We start from the raw sequence: 15,803 nt of genomic DNA, 5'->3' as shown, positions 1-15,803 counted from the left end.
CCACGCCGCTCCCGCGCCTGTGAAAGCCCGACGGGGCGGCGGCGTCCACGCCGGGACCCGGCGGGCTCAGCGGGAGGCGCGCGCGGCCTCCTCCCGACGTGGGCGGCAGGGCGGTCGCCGGGGCGGAGGCGAGCAGTTTGGGCGGGGGCTGCGGGCGCGCGGGGCTTGCTCCCCGGAGCGCGCGGAGACGAACCCGCGGCCCCAGGCGCCCGGAACTCCAAGCCGCGGTCTGGGTTTCCGCCCGGCGGGCTCCTTCCGGCGCTCCCGGAAGCTGCGCTCGCTGCCCGGGTAACGGGCCCGGCCGGGGGGCGGTGGCGGCGGCGGCGGCACCACCATCACCACCACCACCACCGCTATGGACCTGGAGGAGGCGGTGAGCACCGGCCGGAGCGGGGCAGGCGGAAGGCTGCGGGGCGGGGAAAGCGCTGGCGCTGGCGGGGCGGGCGGGCGCGCGCTTCGGGGACAGAGGCCGGCGTTTCGGGCCGGGTGAGCTTGGGGGAGAGGGAGGGCGGGGCGGGCGTCCACGTGGGTGTGTTTCTGGAGGACGACGGAGTTGTGGGTTTTATGGGGTGGCCACCCGCAAGTTTCCTTGGACGGCGGGGTGGGCGTGGGAGAGCCGGGTCCGACGGGCTGGCTCCTGAGCCCCCCCCCCCCAGCCACCCCGCAACTGTCCCTCGGCATCCCCGCCACCGTCCATCCCCGCCACCGTCCGGTGATTCCAAACTCGGCTGTGGGCCCCTCCAGGGTAATTTATCCAGGTGATCAGGACGCGGGCACCGCACACTTCACCGGCCTGTTGAAATAAATTCGGGTTCGAAAAAAAAAAAAAAAAAAAAAAAAAAAAAAAAAAAAAAAAAGAAATAAATTCGGGTTCGTTTTTTAAAAAAGATTTTATTTATTGATTGTTGTTGAAATAAATCCGGGTTCATTTTTTTAAAGATTTCATTCATTCATTCATTCATTCATTCATTCATGAGAGACTCACAGAGAAAGGCAGAGGGAGCAGCAGGCTCCCTGCAGGAAGGGGCCTGATGCGAGACTGGATCCCAGGACCCCCCGGGGTCACGCCCTGAGCCACCCCCCCAGGTGCCCCTCCGCATTCGTTTTTGTTGTTGTTGTTGTTGACACACTGCGCTAACCACTGCGCTCTTGTGCTGCGGTAAAGGAGTATTCGGCAGTTAGATCAAGGGTAAGGTCAAAGACCCATCCTTTTAGGGTCTGCCTGTGTAGGTACAGAAGCGTCAGGGTGATAGAAGGCCTTACTTGTCATAGATGCTCAATAAATGTTTGTTGGATGATGGATGGCTAACGTCTGTACGTGCTGGGTTAATGAAATTAGTGATTGTATCTCACCATTAGCCCGTGTTTGCTGTGAGTAGAGATCACGTCTGTTTTGCTCACCGCTGAATCCCCGGCCCCTAGTTAAATGCCTCGTGCATACACAGGTGATATTCCTTATATTGCTGGATGAATAAATCGAAACTCGGAACAACCCCAATAAAAATCTGGTTCTTTTGCTGTATGTGTTTCTAGTATCATTGAGAAAGTTCCAAATGGTTTGCAGTTTCTATTTTTAAAGTTTTGTCTTTACTTAAATCTTGTCCCCCTTTTTCTCCCCCTCACAGCACTTTGCAGTTTTAGTAACTCATCCTTTTTTCCCATTTTACCCCTACCACCTTTTCTTCCTCTTTTAACCCCCCTCACACACTGTGTGTTTTAGAAACTTTTTAAATCATTTAATTCCACTTCAAACTATTCAAAAGACTGAACTATTCTCTTTGTTTATAGTTAATCTCTCGGATACATTTTTCTTTCTTTCTCTTTGTTTATAGTTAATCTATTGGATACATTTTCCTTCCTTCCTTCCTTCCTTCCTTCCTTCCTTCCTTCCTTCCTTCCTTCCTTCCTTCCTTTTTTTTCTTTTAATCTGTAGGTTAAAATTGCAGGGAACCCTTTAAGTAGAACTGCAGGGTTTAGGTGCAGTGTGTTGAATATGGCTTGATAGTAACAGCTTTTCTATCTTCTATAGAAAGAGTTCAAGGAAAGATGTACTCAGTGTGCTGCTGTCTCCTGGGGTCTTACTGATGAAGGCAAATATTATTGCACTTCTTGCCACAACGTTACAGAAGTAAGTAATATATATCATTTATGAGTCTGCTAATGTTTTAAAAATTGCAATTTTAGCCTGATATGTAGCCTAGTTCCCAAATAATCTTTGTCACTCATGTACTGCCCAAATTCCAAGAACGTAAGTAGTCTTCAACTGTTTACACGTGGGTTAAGGAATGAGTAAATTATTATTATTATTTTTTTATGATAGTCACAGAGAGAGAGAGAGAGAGAGGCAGAGACACAGGCGGAGGGAGAAGCAGGCTCCATGCACCGGGAGCCCGATGTGGGACTCGATCCCGGGTCTCCAGGATCGCGCCCTGGGCCAAAGGCAGGCGCCAAACCGCTGCGCCACCCAGGGATCCCAGGAATGAGTAAATTAGATTTAGGATGGGTTTTTGAAAAGATGTTGGGCTGCATTTATAAATAATTTCATGATTCAGACTGTGTAATATAAGGGAAAATAATTAAAATTGTACTTATAAGGTGATGCATTTCTCTTTATTTGTTAATACTTATGTAAGAGTTTTTATGTGTTGTGGTAGCTTAGAGGTTTGGAAGATGGAATGTAAAGATTGAAGACTGTTGGGAATATTGGAAATATGCTTCATTATCATTTTATCTTTGTACAGTACTTTAGAGATTACAAAGTCTTTTCTTATTCATTATTTCATTTCCTCCTCATAAACACCTGTGAGATATAGTACCATGCCAATCCATGGATGGGGCAAGTAAGGCTCAGGAGTTGAATGAGATTGCCAAAGTCACACAAGTATAAAGTGTTGAGCCAGGACGTGAACCTGAGTCTTGTGACTACAGTGCTCATTTTACCCCATCACACCTGCCTCTTACACTAGAGATTGTCATACTGTCTGATATAACCTTGGTAAATGAGGCCCCCTTCACACTGGGAGTGAGTGTTAGGTCCTGTTCTAATCACCACACATTCAGGGCAATATAACCAAAATAATCAAGGGTGTGGACAGTCAGCTATTGGACAGGTAAACATGCCAGGGCTCCACTTTGGAAAAAGATTTACTCAAAGTCTCCAAAGCCAGGAAGGAACAAATATAACATTTACCACATAGACTTAAGAAAGGCAAATTTGAGACAGATAAAAGTAACTGTGTAGACTTCTGCTTTTGGCCAAGATGGAGTAGCAGGGACTAGATTTATCTTCACACTTTAAACAACTGAAAACTTGGGCATAATATATAAAAAAACTAAAAAAAAAAAATTCCTTTGAGGAAAGTACCTAATATACTTTGTTGCTTATACAGAGCTTTTCTTGAAACAATCATTATTCTTTAGTATGCAGCTGAAGTTCTTGTGCCTGCTTCCATTTAAGTTACACAGAATATTAAAAAGATGCTAGCACAGTGAAATTTTGTGGATGGTGGATATTTTATTGATTATGGTGATGGTTTCGTAAAGATGTATATATATGTATGTATTTGTATAGATACATGAATATGCATACATATATACATTAGCTCATATACTTTATTTGTTTATTTTAAAGATTTTGTTTATTTATTTAAGAGAGAACATGGCTGGTGGGAGGTTGTGGAGAGGCAGAGGGAGAAATACTCTGCTGGTCAGGCATCCCGATGTGGGACTCAATCCCAGGACCCTGGCACCATGACCTGAGCCAAAGGCAGACAATTAACTGACTGAGCCACTCAGGTGCCCTTGCATTTTATTTATTTTTTAGATTTATTTATTTTCAAGAGAGAGGGAAAGTGTGTGTGGGAACACTAGTGGGGGAGGGACAGAGGAAGACTCTCGAGCAGACTCCTTACTCAGCATATTGGGGCCTGATCCCATGACGCTGAGGTCATGACTTGAGCCAAAACCAAGGGTCAGACGCTCAAGTGACTGAACCACCTAGGGGCCCCAATGCATACACTTTAAATATATGCAGTTTGATCCTCTTTGCTTTGATGCATGTAAGGCACTAGCAGTTTTACCCACGGTTGTTTTTGTAGCCGCAATGCAAATGTAAAGGTAGTGAAGGAAGATTGTGTCTAATTGGACTGTTTGCCATTAGAAGATGAAGTCAGCGTGCTATTTTTTTTTTTTTTTATTTATGATAGTCACACAGAGAGAGAGAGAGAGAGAGAGAGAGAGAGAGAGAGAGGCAGAGACACAGGCAGAGGGAGAAGCAGGCTCCATGCACCGGGAGCCCGACGTGGGATTCGATCCCGGGTCTCCAGGATCGCGCCCTGGGCCAAAGGCAGGCGCCAAACCGCTGCGCCACCCAGGGATCCCCAGCGTGCTATTTTTGTAGAAATTAAACTACGTTAACTAATTGCCTCTTTTATTTCTGCCTTTGATAATGTTCCTATTTGATTCTGAGTGATAAAATCTGCAGTCATTTTAACTTGAAAGATCTTAATACTACTGGACTACCTAGTTCCACATTTGAAAGAGAACCTGTATAGAGTAACTTGTCAAGAAAGAAGCATTCTTTTCTTTTATGTGAGATTTCATTATTTTAAAGAGAGGGAGAGAGTACAAGCAGGGGGAGGGGGCAGAGGGAGAGAATCTCCAGCAGACTCCTGGCTGAGCACAGCGCCCGATGTGGGGCTTGATCTCATGACCCCAAGATTGTTTCCTTGCTATTGAGTTTAATAAGTTCTTTATAGATCTTGGATACTAGCCCAAGACTTAATTCTTTTATATTTTGGTTGTGAGAGAGGCAGAATCTTAGGCAGCAGCCCTTGAGAGCACTTGGAGTTGAAGACTATGGGATGAGTTATAATCCCTATTCAGTCATTCTAAAATTGTGTAGGTTTGGTTAAAAATAAAAAGTAGTACTTTTATAATTTCAGAAATGAAAACTATATTATTCAAATACATAGAAAAGCAGAATAAAATGAATCTGTATGTAATGTAGGCATTGCTGGTTACAAAAAATACAGTTCTCTTAATTCCAGAGTGTGTTTGGATGGTGGAAAAAGGGAAAAAATTTGATTTTAATTTCAGGTTTTATTTTATTTCATTTTATTTATTTTTTAATTAATTAATTAATTAATTAATTAATTATGATAGTCACAGAGAGAGAGAGAGAGAGGCAGAGACACAGGCGGAGGGAGAAGCAGGCTCCATGCACCGGGAGCCTGATGTGGGATTCGATCCCGGGTCTCCAGGATCGCGCCCTGGGCCAAAGGCAGGCGCCAAACCGCTGCGCCACCCAGGGATCCCTCAGGTTTTATTTTAAAGTGATTTAAAATAAAAGAGTGAGTAAATAAATAAATAAATAAAATAAAATAAAAGAGTATTCATTTACCAGACTTTTAGTGTTTACTGTGTTCCAGGTACTGTTTTGAGTAGTGAAAAATTTTGAATGAAAAAGCAAAGTAAAGGTTAACCAGAATCTTACTGTCCTTGGTCCTGGCACTTGCAGTTTGGTTGATTATGCTTCCAAGAGCGTGCTTGGAAATTTTATTTAGGGAGATGTAAAACTACTTTTTAATGGTTTGTTTGTTTCCTGCAGCGATCTAAGGAAGTTATAAACACTGGGGATATTCCTAATACTAAAATACAAGCCATCAACCGGGGACTTAAAAGAAAAAGAAAATTTGGTAAGCCCTTTCTTTATACATGCTTAGGGATATGCAATGGAATTTTATTTTTAAAAAATATTTATTTATTCATGAGACAAACACACACACAGGCAGAGACATAGGCAGAGGGAGAAGCAGGCTCCATGCAGGAAGCTTGGTGTGGGACTCGATCCTGGGACTCCGGGATCACGCCCTGAGCCAAAGGCAGATGCTCAACCGCTGAGCCACCCAGGTGTCCCGTAGAATTTTAAATAGATTGTCAAGAAGTTGCCAAAGTTGTAAACAGGTCATCCAAAGTGGAATTAAAATGAGTAATTGTTGATGGTAAAATTGGAGGTAAATGTCTTTAAGCATATCCTGTTTTTATCCTGATTATGGTTGTGAGTTGCTTTTCCAGTGGAGCAACTATTATGCAAAAAATGATAACGGAGTGTATTCCTTCTTATCTGTTGACATATGTTTCTCTGTTCTGTGTCATCTATTAAGAATATGATTTTCTGTGCTTCTAAGAGAGATGCTTTCTAAAATGATTTGAGTATGGAATTGTCAAGTTAGACAAGTTCAACCTGATGTTCAACTTTTAGAAATCCACTTTTCACATTGAATTTTGAATACACTCTATTAAAATAGGAAAATTATTTTCCTTAAAATAATCTCAACATGGGTGTGCTTTTTAAAGGTAATCGACTTCATTAATCCAGTGAGTACATAGAATAACCATTATAGAAAAGAATCTGAGGTAAAGTCTAACTGATGCTTTTTGTTTCTGTGACTATCTAGAGCCAGATTCTCCAGTATGGAACCAGGCTAATGAGGGTGGTGGATTCTTGTAGAGGAGATAGCTTTCAGTTTGCACACACATGAAACCTAGATATATAAGTGTTAGTGAAATATCTATGTGAAATATACTGGTATTCTTAATAGAATAGCAGAGAGAATGCCTGAATGCTTATTATTTCTGTTTAACTTTTTAATAGTGACTATTTTTATTAGGCTGGTTAATTTTTAATTAAATTTTATTAGAGTATACCTTGATTAATTTGGATTTGACTTAATTAAAATGTATAGTTTCAACTTTAATTGCTGCAGGAAATTTAGATGCTTCAAATTAGCTACCAAGTGGCTTAGATTCAACTTACTTGACCCTGCATAGTTTCTTATCTTTAAAATGAGGATGGTAATATGATTTGTTATGTAAAACAAAAACTCAGAATTTAAAATACAACTTTACCAGTTTGTAAGAGTAGTGTTCTGGAAGAAGAGTGCACAGGTATACAGTTTGAGAAGTTTAAACTTCCTCACATTCAGAATGCATCAAAATTAGAGGCTTCCTCTTTCACTTATATACAACCCAAGAAATTGAGGTAGTCACAGGGTAGGGAAGAAGAGTCCTATGACATTCTGCAGTGGAGAGGGGATCTTGGAGTCCTAGTAATAGACTTCATAAGCTTCGTGTTAAAGGTGTCGATAGCATGTTTTTCAAAGAGTTGTAACATTTATCCAGCAGGGAGGGGTACTACATTAGGGTCTTAACAAATTTTAATATTTTCTTTAACTTGTAGTTCTCTTTAAACATGTAGCTCTGTCTGGTGGTGGCATATTTCTTCACAATCTCATACGGTTTTATTGCAGATTAAAGAAAATAACTTATTTAAAATACCTAGTACATACTTGATGCCTAGGCAGGTCCTGGTAAGTATTAGTTTCCTGCTCCCAATATCTCCCTCTATACTGGAACTGTTTCCAGAAAAGCAGAGTGCCATCAAATAGTTTATTTTGTCTGAATGTTCTTATTGCCCTTTCCTGTACTCTTGGACCATCACATCTTGGTTTTTGTTCATTCATTATCCAAATACTCATTGTTTCCTTTCTTTGTGAGTTGGAACAGAGGAGGAGAGAAGCAAAGGCTGAGTGTTGAGCATGCTTTCCTTCAGGATTCTGCTGGGTATTGTCCAGTACGATATACTTCATCGTTGAATACACACTTTTAAAGCTTATTTAGTTTTTTAACATGGTGACTATTCATTTTTCTACCTTGTAATTTCATTAATATTTTAGAAAAATTGTAGATAATTTAAAATATTTAAAATCTGAAAAATTCTAAAAATGGAGTTTAGCTTCAGCGTTTGTGTACATATTTGCTGGATTGGAGCCAAGAGAGTGTAAGGATGGAAACCCTCTTCAGGAATACAAAACAATCCTAGCTGTAATGTGTAAAGCACGGTTGTAACTGTGTAGTAGCATATTAATAAATAGGAGTACAAATGTCTGAAACATGTTATTTGTTATTTAGAGAAAGGCTGGGATTGGTATGTGTGTGAAGGTTTTCAGCAGATACTTTATCAACAAGCAGAAGCCTTAAAGACCCTTGGAGTAGGCCCAGAATTAAAGGTAAGTCCATTTGTGCTAATACCATTAGGTATTAGCTTTACGTTTTGTTTGAAGAACAGTAAGATTTAGAGTGAAACTAAGGAGAAAAGTATGGTTATCAGTAATGACGCTAGGGCTACTGGAAAAATCTTTTCCTTTTTTTGTGTTTTGGCTTTAATTCTTTTTTTAGGTCACTGATTCCCAAAGTGTGTTCTACAGGATATAAATAAGCAATACAACCAAAAGAAAATAAAAAACGTTTTACTCTTTAGAAATTTAGGAAACAATGGGTTAAATAAAGTAAAACAAATAACTTTGCAGCCTTTTTGGTGTCTTTTGTGTGTTAATGTGCTTGTTTGATTGCTCAGGGTATAGTGTGCAGTATTCACATTTTGAGAACAAAATCCTGTAGTGTGCGTATATAATGTAGCATCTATTAGGACTTGAGTTCATTATGTAAAACTTCATTCTAAGTTTTAAAACTTACATAGGACTTGAGAGTGTACTTCGGGGAGTGATACATTAAACCACGGTTTCTCAACCTTGAATGTGTATCAGAATCACCTGGAAGGCTGGTTAAACCACAGATTACTGAACTTCATTCTAGAGTTTCTGATTCAGTAGGTCTGGAGTAGGGCCCAAGAATTTGCATTTCTAACAAGTTCCCAGCTGACACTGATGCTGCTGGTCCAGGGTCCACACTTGGACTTTGCTGCCCCTCCAGAGTACCACAGTATCTCTGCTATTGTGTGAATTTCATGTTTTTTCATCTGGTTGAAACCATTTCAGGAATTCTTTAAAAAGCTAGTTATTTAGCAGCTAATGGTCATCATACACTTGCTTCATGCCCATTATTGGAAACCAAGCTCTAAGAGATCCAGCCAAGTTGGAGAGAGGAGTTTTTTTTAATGTATACCTGGAATGAGTAAACATGAAATGATAGAATGATGTGCTCATAAGTAACATTAAGGGGAAAGAGAAGGCAGAAAGATCAATTGGGACTGAAGTGACCAAGGAAAGATTTGTAAAGGAGCCTTTGCTGTTCAAATCAGTGTTTGGGGCAAGATCAATGCATGGCCCAAAAGGACTCTGGGCCTACCCTGAGAAGTATTATAGGAATTAAAAATAACAAAACATGAGACCAGATGGCACCCATGGTGGTAGTCTGGGGGTTTGTGAATCCCGGTTTGTTTCAAGTCATCCTATGTTATAAATGCTTTTTAATTTATAATTTCATATGGTTATACCAAATAACTACAGTAGGTTTACTCCTGTATAGTTTTCTACATACTTCATCAGGGTTAATCCTGAAAATGGTTTGTCTAAGATTAGCCAATGAATATAACTGTTTAGACCTGACCATTTCAATAGCACAGGAATGGCATTATGCTAAGAACACAGGCTCAGGAATCAAAACTGGCTTCAAATCTTATTCATGGATTTTCTACTTATTGGCTAGGTCATTTTGGCCAATTTACTCAGTTTCTTTGGTGGTAAAAAGGAGATAGTAGCTCTCTTGCAGTATTGTATTAGAGCTAATGGATGCCTCTTACCTAGTAGGTGATGAATAAATAGAAAAGTTGTTTTGTTATCTTACTTTACTCCCACTTGGACCTAGTAGCAGCTTTGCCTCTAACTAGACGTGTAGTTACGGATAAGTTGCTTTCTTTCTCTCATTTTCGATATACTAACTGTGCAAAAGGAAGGGAAGAATGAAGACTTTGTTCACTAAGAATTTATTCACTATTTCGCATATACCTGATTTTGTAATGATAATTCTTTTTCAGAAAAGTAGGTAAGAAAGCTAAGAATACATTTAGATAGAGGGCAATATATAAAATACAGGTGGTATAGATGTATCAGTGTATTTGTCATAACCTGAATCACCACTCCTGTCCCTTCTACCTTAGAATGAAGTTTTACATAATTTTTGGAAGCGCTACCTTCAGAAGAGCAAGCAGGCGTATTGTAAAAACCCAGTTTATACCAGTAAAAGAAAAGCTACGGTAAGTCACAAGTCTGAGAAGCAGGATGAAAAGATATTCCTAATGTGAGATAGAGATGAAGACAAGTTCATCTTCATCTGGATTTATGATGTTTGTCAGAATTATCAATGAAGAGGTTTCTCTCGTAGTCTAGAAGGACAGGGTTATTGATCTAGACATTGGAACTAATTTTGACTTCTAATTTGACTAGTTGAAACAAAGAAATTTGTAGTTAACTTCTAAGTAGAAACTTAAGGAATTTCTATTAATTGTAGTATTAAAATGTTTTGTTTTTGCATGTTTTTCCTTTTGCTTGGAATATCCACTACCTCATATTTCATGATTCAGCTTGTTCTCTCTACTCAGCAGTCTTTATGTGAAGAAAAATAAGTCTGGCTGGACTCCCACATCCTCCAAAGCATTTATATTTTTAGTTTGCTTTTAACTGCTTTATGAGTATATCATAGGAAGTTTTATTTGGGGGTAGGAGAGGATTCCACTGGTGAAAAAGGCAAGTTTGATAAACTAATATGATCTTGGGGTGCCTAGCTGGCTCAGTTGGTTAAGCATCTGCCTTCGGCTCACTTCATGATCCTGGGGGACTGGGATTGAGCCCCATGTCAGGCTCCCTGCTCAGTGGGGAATCTGCTTGTCCTTCTCCCTCTGCCCCTCCTCCCCCTCTTGCACTCACTCACACTCTCTTTCTCTCAAACAAGTAAATAAAATCTTTATAAAGAAATTCTGATCTTTAGAATTACATAGTTAAGGTATTGGTTGGTTATATTTGTATACTGGGGGTTTGCCTAGCACATAGAAAATTTAAATCAGAACCTGGAATTCTCTTTGACATTTTAACATTTTTAGGTTAAGATATTTAAAAAGATTTTGTTAACTCGAATAAACATCTGTCTAAGGTAATATTAGTATCACTAAAATCTTCTCTTTTTTTTAAGATTTTACTATGCTAGAGAGACTTCACAAGAGAGCGCAAACATGAGCAGATGTAGGGACCTGGTGAGGAGGGCAGAGGGAGAGGAGAAGCAGACTCCTCGCTGAGCTCTGAGCCTGATGCAGAACTCGATCCCATGACCTGGGTCAAAGGCAGATGCCTAACTGAGCCACCCCCACACTAAAATCTTCTTGAGGAATAAATAAGCACTAAGCAAAATTTTAACCTGATAAACAAATTGTTAATATAATTTTTATCGAAGAGTATAGCTACTTTGAATATATTCTCTTTTGAAAGGATAAAGGAGCACGTACTTTAAGTTAGAAGCTTAGTCTTCAGTATGGTACTGGCACTAAAATGGACACATAGATCAATGGAACAGAATAGAGAACCCAGAAATGGACTCTTAGTTCTATGGTCAACTAATCTTTGACAAAGCAGGAAAGAATATCCAATGGAAAAAAGATAGTCTCTTCAACAAATGGTATTGGGAAAATTGGACAGTCACATGCAGAAGAATGAAAAATGGACCATTTTCTTACACCATACATAAAAGACTCAAGATGGATGAAAGGGCTAAATGTGAGACAGGACTCCGTCAAAATCCTAGAGGAGAACACAGGCAGCAGCCTCTGTGATCTCAGCTGCAGCAACTTCTTGCTAGATACCTCTCTAAAGGCAAGGGAAACAAAGGCAAAAATGAATTATTTGGACTTTATCAATATAAAAAGCTTTTGCACAGCAAAGGAAACAGTCGACAAAACCAAAGGACAACTGACAGAATGGGAGAAGATATTTGCAAATGTCTTTTCAGATTAAGGGCTGGTATCCAAAATCTTGAGAACTTAATCAAACTCAACACCCAGAGAACAAATAATCCAATCAAGAAATGGGCAGAAGATATGAACAAGATATTTCTTTAAAGAAGACATGCGAATGGCCAACAGGCACATGAAAAAATGCTCAACATCACTCATCATCAGGGAAATACAAATCAAAACCATAATGAGATACCACCTCACCCCAGTCAGAATGGCTAAAATTAATAAGCCAGGAAACAACAGTTGCTGGCAAGGATTCAGAGAAAGGGGAGCTCTCTTAGATTGTTGGTGGGAATGCAAGCTAGTACAGCCACTCTGGAAAGCAGTATGGAGGTTCCTCAAAAAGTTGAAAATAGAGCTATCCTATGACCTAACAGTTGCACTACTAGGGATTTACCCCAAAGATACAAATGTAGCAATCTGAAGGAGCACCTTCACCCCAATGTTTATAGAAACAGTGTCCACAATAGCCAAACTATGGAAAGAGTCTATATGTCCATCAACAGATGAATGGATAAAGATTTGTGAGATGTGTGTGTGTGTGTGTATATATATATATATATATATATATATATAATGGAATATTACTCAGCCAGCAAAAAGGAGAAATCTTGCCATTTGCAATGACATGGATGGAACTAGAGGGTATTATGCTAAGTGGAATAAGCCAATCAGAGAAAGACAATTATTATATGATCTCACTCATATGTGGAATTTAAGAAACAAAACAGGATCATAGGGGATGAAGGAAAAAATAAAATAAGATGAAATAAATCAGAAGGAGACAAACCATGAGACTCTTAACTCTAGGAAACAAACTGAGTGTTGCTGGAGTTGAGGAGGGGAAGGATGGGGTAACTGGGAATGGGCATTAAGGAGGGCACTTGATATAATGAGCACTGAGTGTTACATGCAGCTGATGAATCACTAATATCAGTGCTATTTCATGGGGAGTGATCAGGGAAAGTCTCCTCTCTGTGATGAGGAATCTTAGGTGAGAGTAAGCCATGAGGCTATCCAGGGGAAGAAATGAAGAATTTCAGGCCTCACCCAGACCTACTGAATCAGTCTGCATTTTAACACAGTTCCTAGGTGCTTCTTATGCACACTAAAGTTTGAGAAGCCCTCTTCCAGATAAGACATGGTGGTGGCTGGGGCCATGTAGTAGCAATGGAAACGACAAGCGCTAAGATTCTAGATAAACTTTGGATAGAGTCATCATTATTTCCTGATGGATTGGATGTAGGATGTGAGAGAAAATGAGGAGTTATCAAGGATGACTTAAATTTGGGACCCGACGCAACAGGTGGAGCAGGAAGATGTATAGTTTGGTTTTGGACACATTAAGTTTGAGATAGCTGCTATACACCTAAGAGGAAATTTTAAGTACTCAGATTTACAACTCTTCAATTCAGGAAAGAGGACTTTTGGAGATCCAGATTTGGATGTTGTCAATCTACATTATAATCCTCAAATCTTAAATGCCATTGTTCGGAAGATGTGCCCCAAGAAAGAAAATAATGCTGCAAATCAAACTGTGACATACCATTGGTTGTAAGATACACCCTGATATTAGGGATACTAAAATATGGGGAGAGGCAGTGTACTTTAGAGTTGAAAACAATGTAGTAGGTAGTATTTAAAACCCCAATACCAGGTGACATTAACAAGGAGTGAAGACAGAAGGGGACCAAGGACTGAGTTCTGGGCCACTCTAGGGTAAAGATGTCTGGGATAAAAGCAGAACCAGCAAAGAAGTCTGAGGAGCAACTGGTAAATTAGGAGGAAGCCTAGAGAGTGAGGAGGGGGTGTTCTCGAATTCAAGGAATAAAGTATTTCAAGAAGAGGGGAGTGATCAACCGAGAAATACAGCTTCCCAGTCAGGAAGGGAAAGGGCTAAAAATGGATGAGTGGAGCAGTGGGGCTGCAAGTTTGATTAGAATGAGGTATAAGATAGGCTGGGAAGAGAGAAATTGGAGATGGCGAGTCTGGATAACTCTTCCAAGGCATTTTTCTGCGAAGAAATACACAGAAATTATTTTGTAGCTGGAGTCAAGGACATTTTCTTAAGTGAGATAAATGATAGCATATTTGTGTACTTGATAGAAATGATATAGGAGAGAAGAAATTCTCAATAGAGAGAATAGAAATGAGGGATAATCTTTGAGTAGAAAGGGTGGCGTTAGGTGCAGAGGGATAAACTGGCTATTTATATATTTTAAAAGATTTTATTGATTTACTTATAAGAGGCAGAGACATAGGCAGGGCAGGCTGCCTGCAGGGAGCTTGATGCGGGACTCATGATCCTAAGACCCCAGGATCACGTCTTGAGCCGAAGGCAGAAGCTCAACCACTGAGCCACCCAGGTGTTCCGAAACTGGCTTTTTAGATGGGAGCTTGGATAGTCAACCAGAAGAATCAGAGAGTAGAGTATGTGGTCAAATTCCTGGCAGATGGTTGCTTACATAAGCTTGTAGACATTTTCTTCTGTGATTGCTTCAGTTTTCTCATTGAGTCCATGCTTATTTGCCAGTTTTATGGCATACCTTGTCTTACATGCTTACCTGTAGAGAGAGGATCTTTTCCCTTATTTTTTTTCCTTATTCTGTTGTGAGTTTCCTTAACATGAGTTTTACTTCCTGTTGATAAGATTGAGTCTCTTGGTCCATGTGGCTGATAACATGGCTTTTTGGCTGTGATCAATTTCCCCAAGGTAATGTCAGCTAATGAGGCCTTTGGGTAGCCAGCCAGCTGGCTGTCCCTTTCTTAGGGACACTCTGACCACCATTTCAACAGTATATGTGTAAAAAATTAAATAGTGGTATCAGTATATCCTTGTCAATTAAGTGTTATAAATAGTAAAGTACCAGAGGAGTTCAGGGAATCGAAAACTCATTGAAGAAGAGTTGGTTAGAAAGACAGCATGAAATAAGAAATTGGAGAGAAAGAGAAAAAAAGATAACCCAGGTAGGAGAAATGGAATTAGCAAAGATCAAAGTGAAAATTCCCAGATAGGCTCAGTGAAGAGAAGCCAGCATTGTGCAGGAGTCATTATTGATGTTTTTATTTGTGTAGCTAGTCGGGCTATAGGAGAGATGTTAGAGGAGAAGGAATCCTGATGTGTCTGCTGGCAGCCTGTTTCCTTGCTCACCTTTATCTGTAGCCTTTCGCCAGGAGCAGCCAGGGAGCACATTGCAGAGGTAAAGATCTTTTGGTTTTAGGAACTTGGTAAATGGTTGCAATTTTCTAGAATAGTTTACTCTGTGGTGTTTCAGATGGGCAGGACTTGGTTAAGCTCATGGAAATTAACTGCATTTTAAATTCCTATGTAATAAGCGGGACACCAGGGTGGCTCAGTGATTGAGTGACTACCTTCAGCTCAGGGCATGATCTCGGAGTTCTGGGATCGAGTCCCACATCGGGCTCCCTGCATGGAGCCTGCTTCTCCCGCTCTGCGTATGTCTCTGCCCCTCTCTCTGTCTCTCATGAATAAATAAATAAAATCTTAAAAAAAATTCTTATGTAATAATTTTATGTATGTTATTTTGCAAATAGGTATTAGAAGATAACCCAAGTCATTCAGACTGGGATAGTGAGCCTGACTTGCTGAGTGACTTTAGCTGCCCTTCTTTTGTTGAAAGTGGAACAGACTCTAAGCCTGATGGCCACACTCAGAAGCCTTTCCCCATCAGCAGAACATCACAATCAGGTAAAAATGAGAATCAGACTACCTAGAATTTTAAAGCTAGTAATATGTCCTAAAAATAATTTAGTCTAATCTTTTCATATTCCAAGGAAAGGAACTTGGCCTAGCAAGAAAGAATGATTTGCTAAATAATATGGCTAGGAGAAAGGTAAAATAAATGAAACCTTTGGGATCCCTGGGTGGCGCAGCGGTTTGGCGCCTGCCTTTGGCCCAGGGCGCGATCCTGGAGACCCGGGATCGAATCCCACATCGGGCTCCCGGTGCATGGAGCCTGCTTCTCCCTCTGCCTGTGTC

At 40.4% G+C, this 15,803-nt stretch overlaps 1 protein-coding gene across 4 annotated transcripts in view; it reads left to right on the top strand.

Moving 5' to 3' along the window:
• The first annotated feature begins 249 nt into the window (after window positions 1–249).
• TAF1B (TATA-box binding protein associated factor, RNA polymerase I subunit B) overlaps window positions 250–15,803 on the top strand; it is a 64,660-nt gene continuing 49,106 nt past the window's right edge. The window contains exons 1-6 of one of the 4 annotated variants that reach the window (XM_041756914.1): window positions 250–373; window positions 2,030–2,128; window positions 5,609–5,696; window positions 7,972–8,069; window positions 9,959–10,054; window positions 15,359–15,512. In XM_041756914.1, coding sequence (XP_041612848.1) covers window positions 356–373; window positions 2,030–2,128; window positions 5,609–5,696; window positions 7,972–8,069; window positions 9,959–10,054; window positions 15,359–15,512 — 553 coding nt within the window. In that variant the 5' untranslated portion in view covers window positions 250–355. Of the gene's footprint in view, window positions 374–2,029; window positions 2,129–5,608; window positions 5,697–7,971; window positions 8,070–9,958; window positions 10,055–15,358; window positions 15,513–15,803 lie in introns of those variants that run through there. The other 3 variants (XM_041756915.1, XM_041756917.1, XM_041756916.1) reach the window with 3 other exon arrangements.

The sequence above is a fragment of the Vulpes lagopus genome, chromosome 5, assembly GCF_018345385.1.
Source record: "Vulpes lagopus strain Blue_001 chromosome 5, ASM1834538v1, whole genome shotgun sequence".
NCBI classification, from domain to species: Eukaryota; Metazoa; Chordata; class Mammalia; order Carnivora; family Canidae; genus Vulpes; species Vulpes lagopus.
The sequence above is the reverse complement of the archived record's forward strand: the minus strand, read 5'-3'. Positions and strand labels throughout refer to the sequence as shown.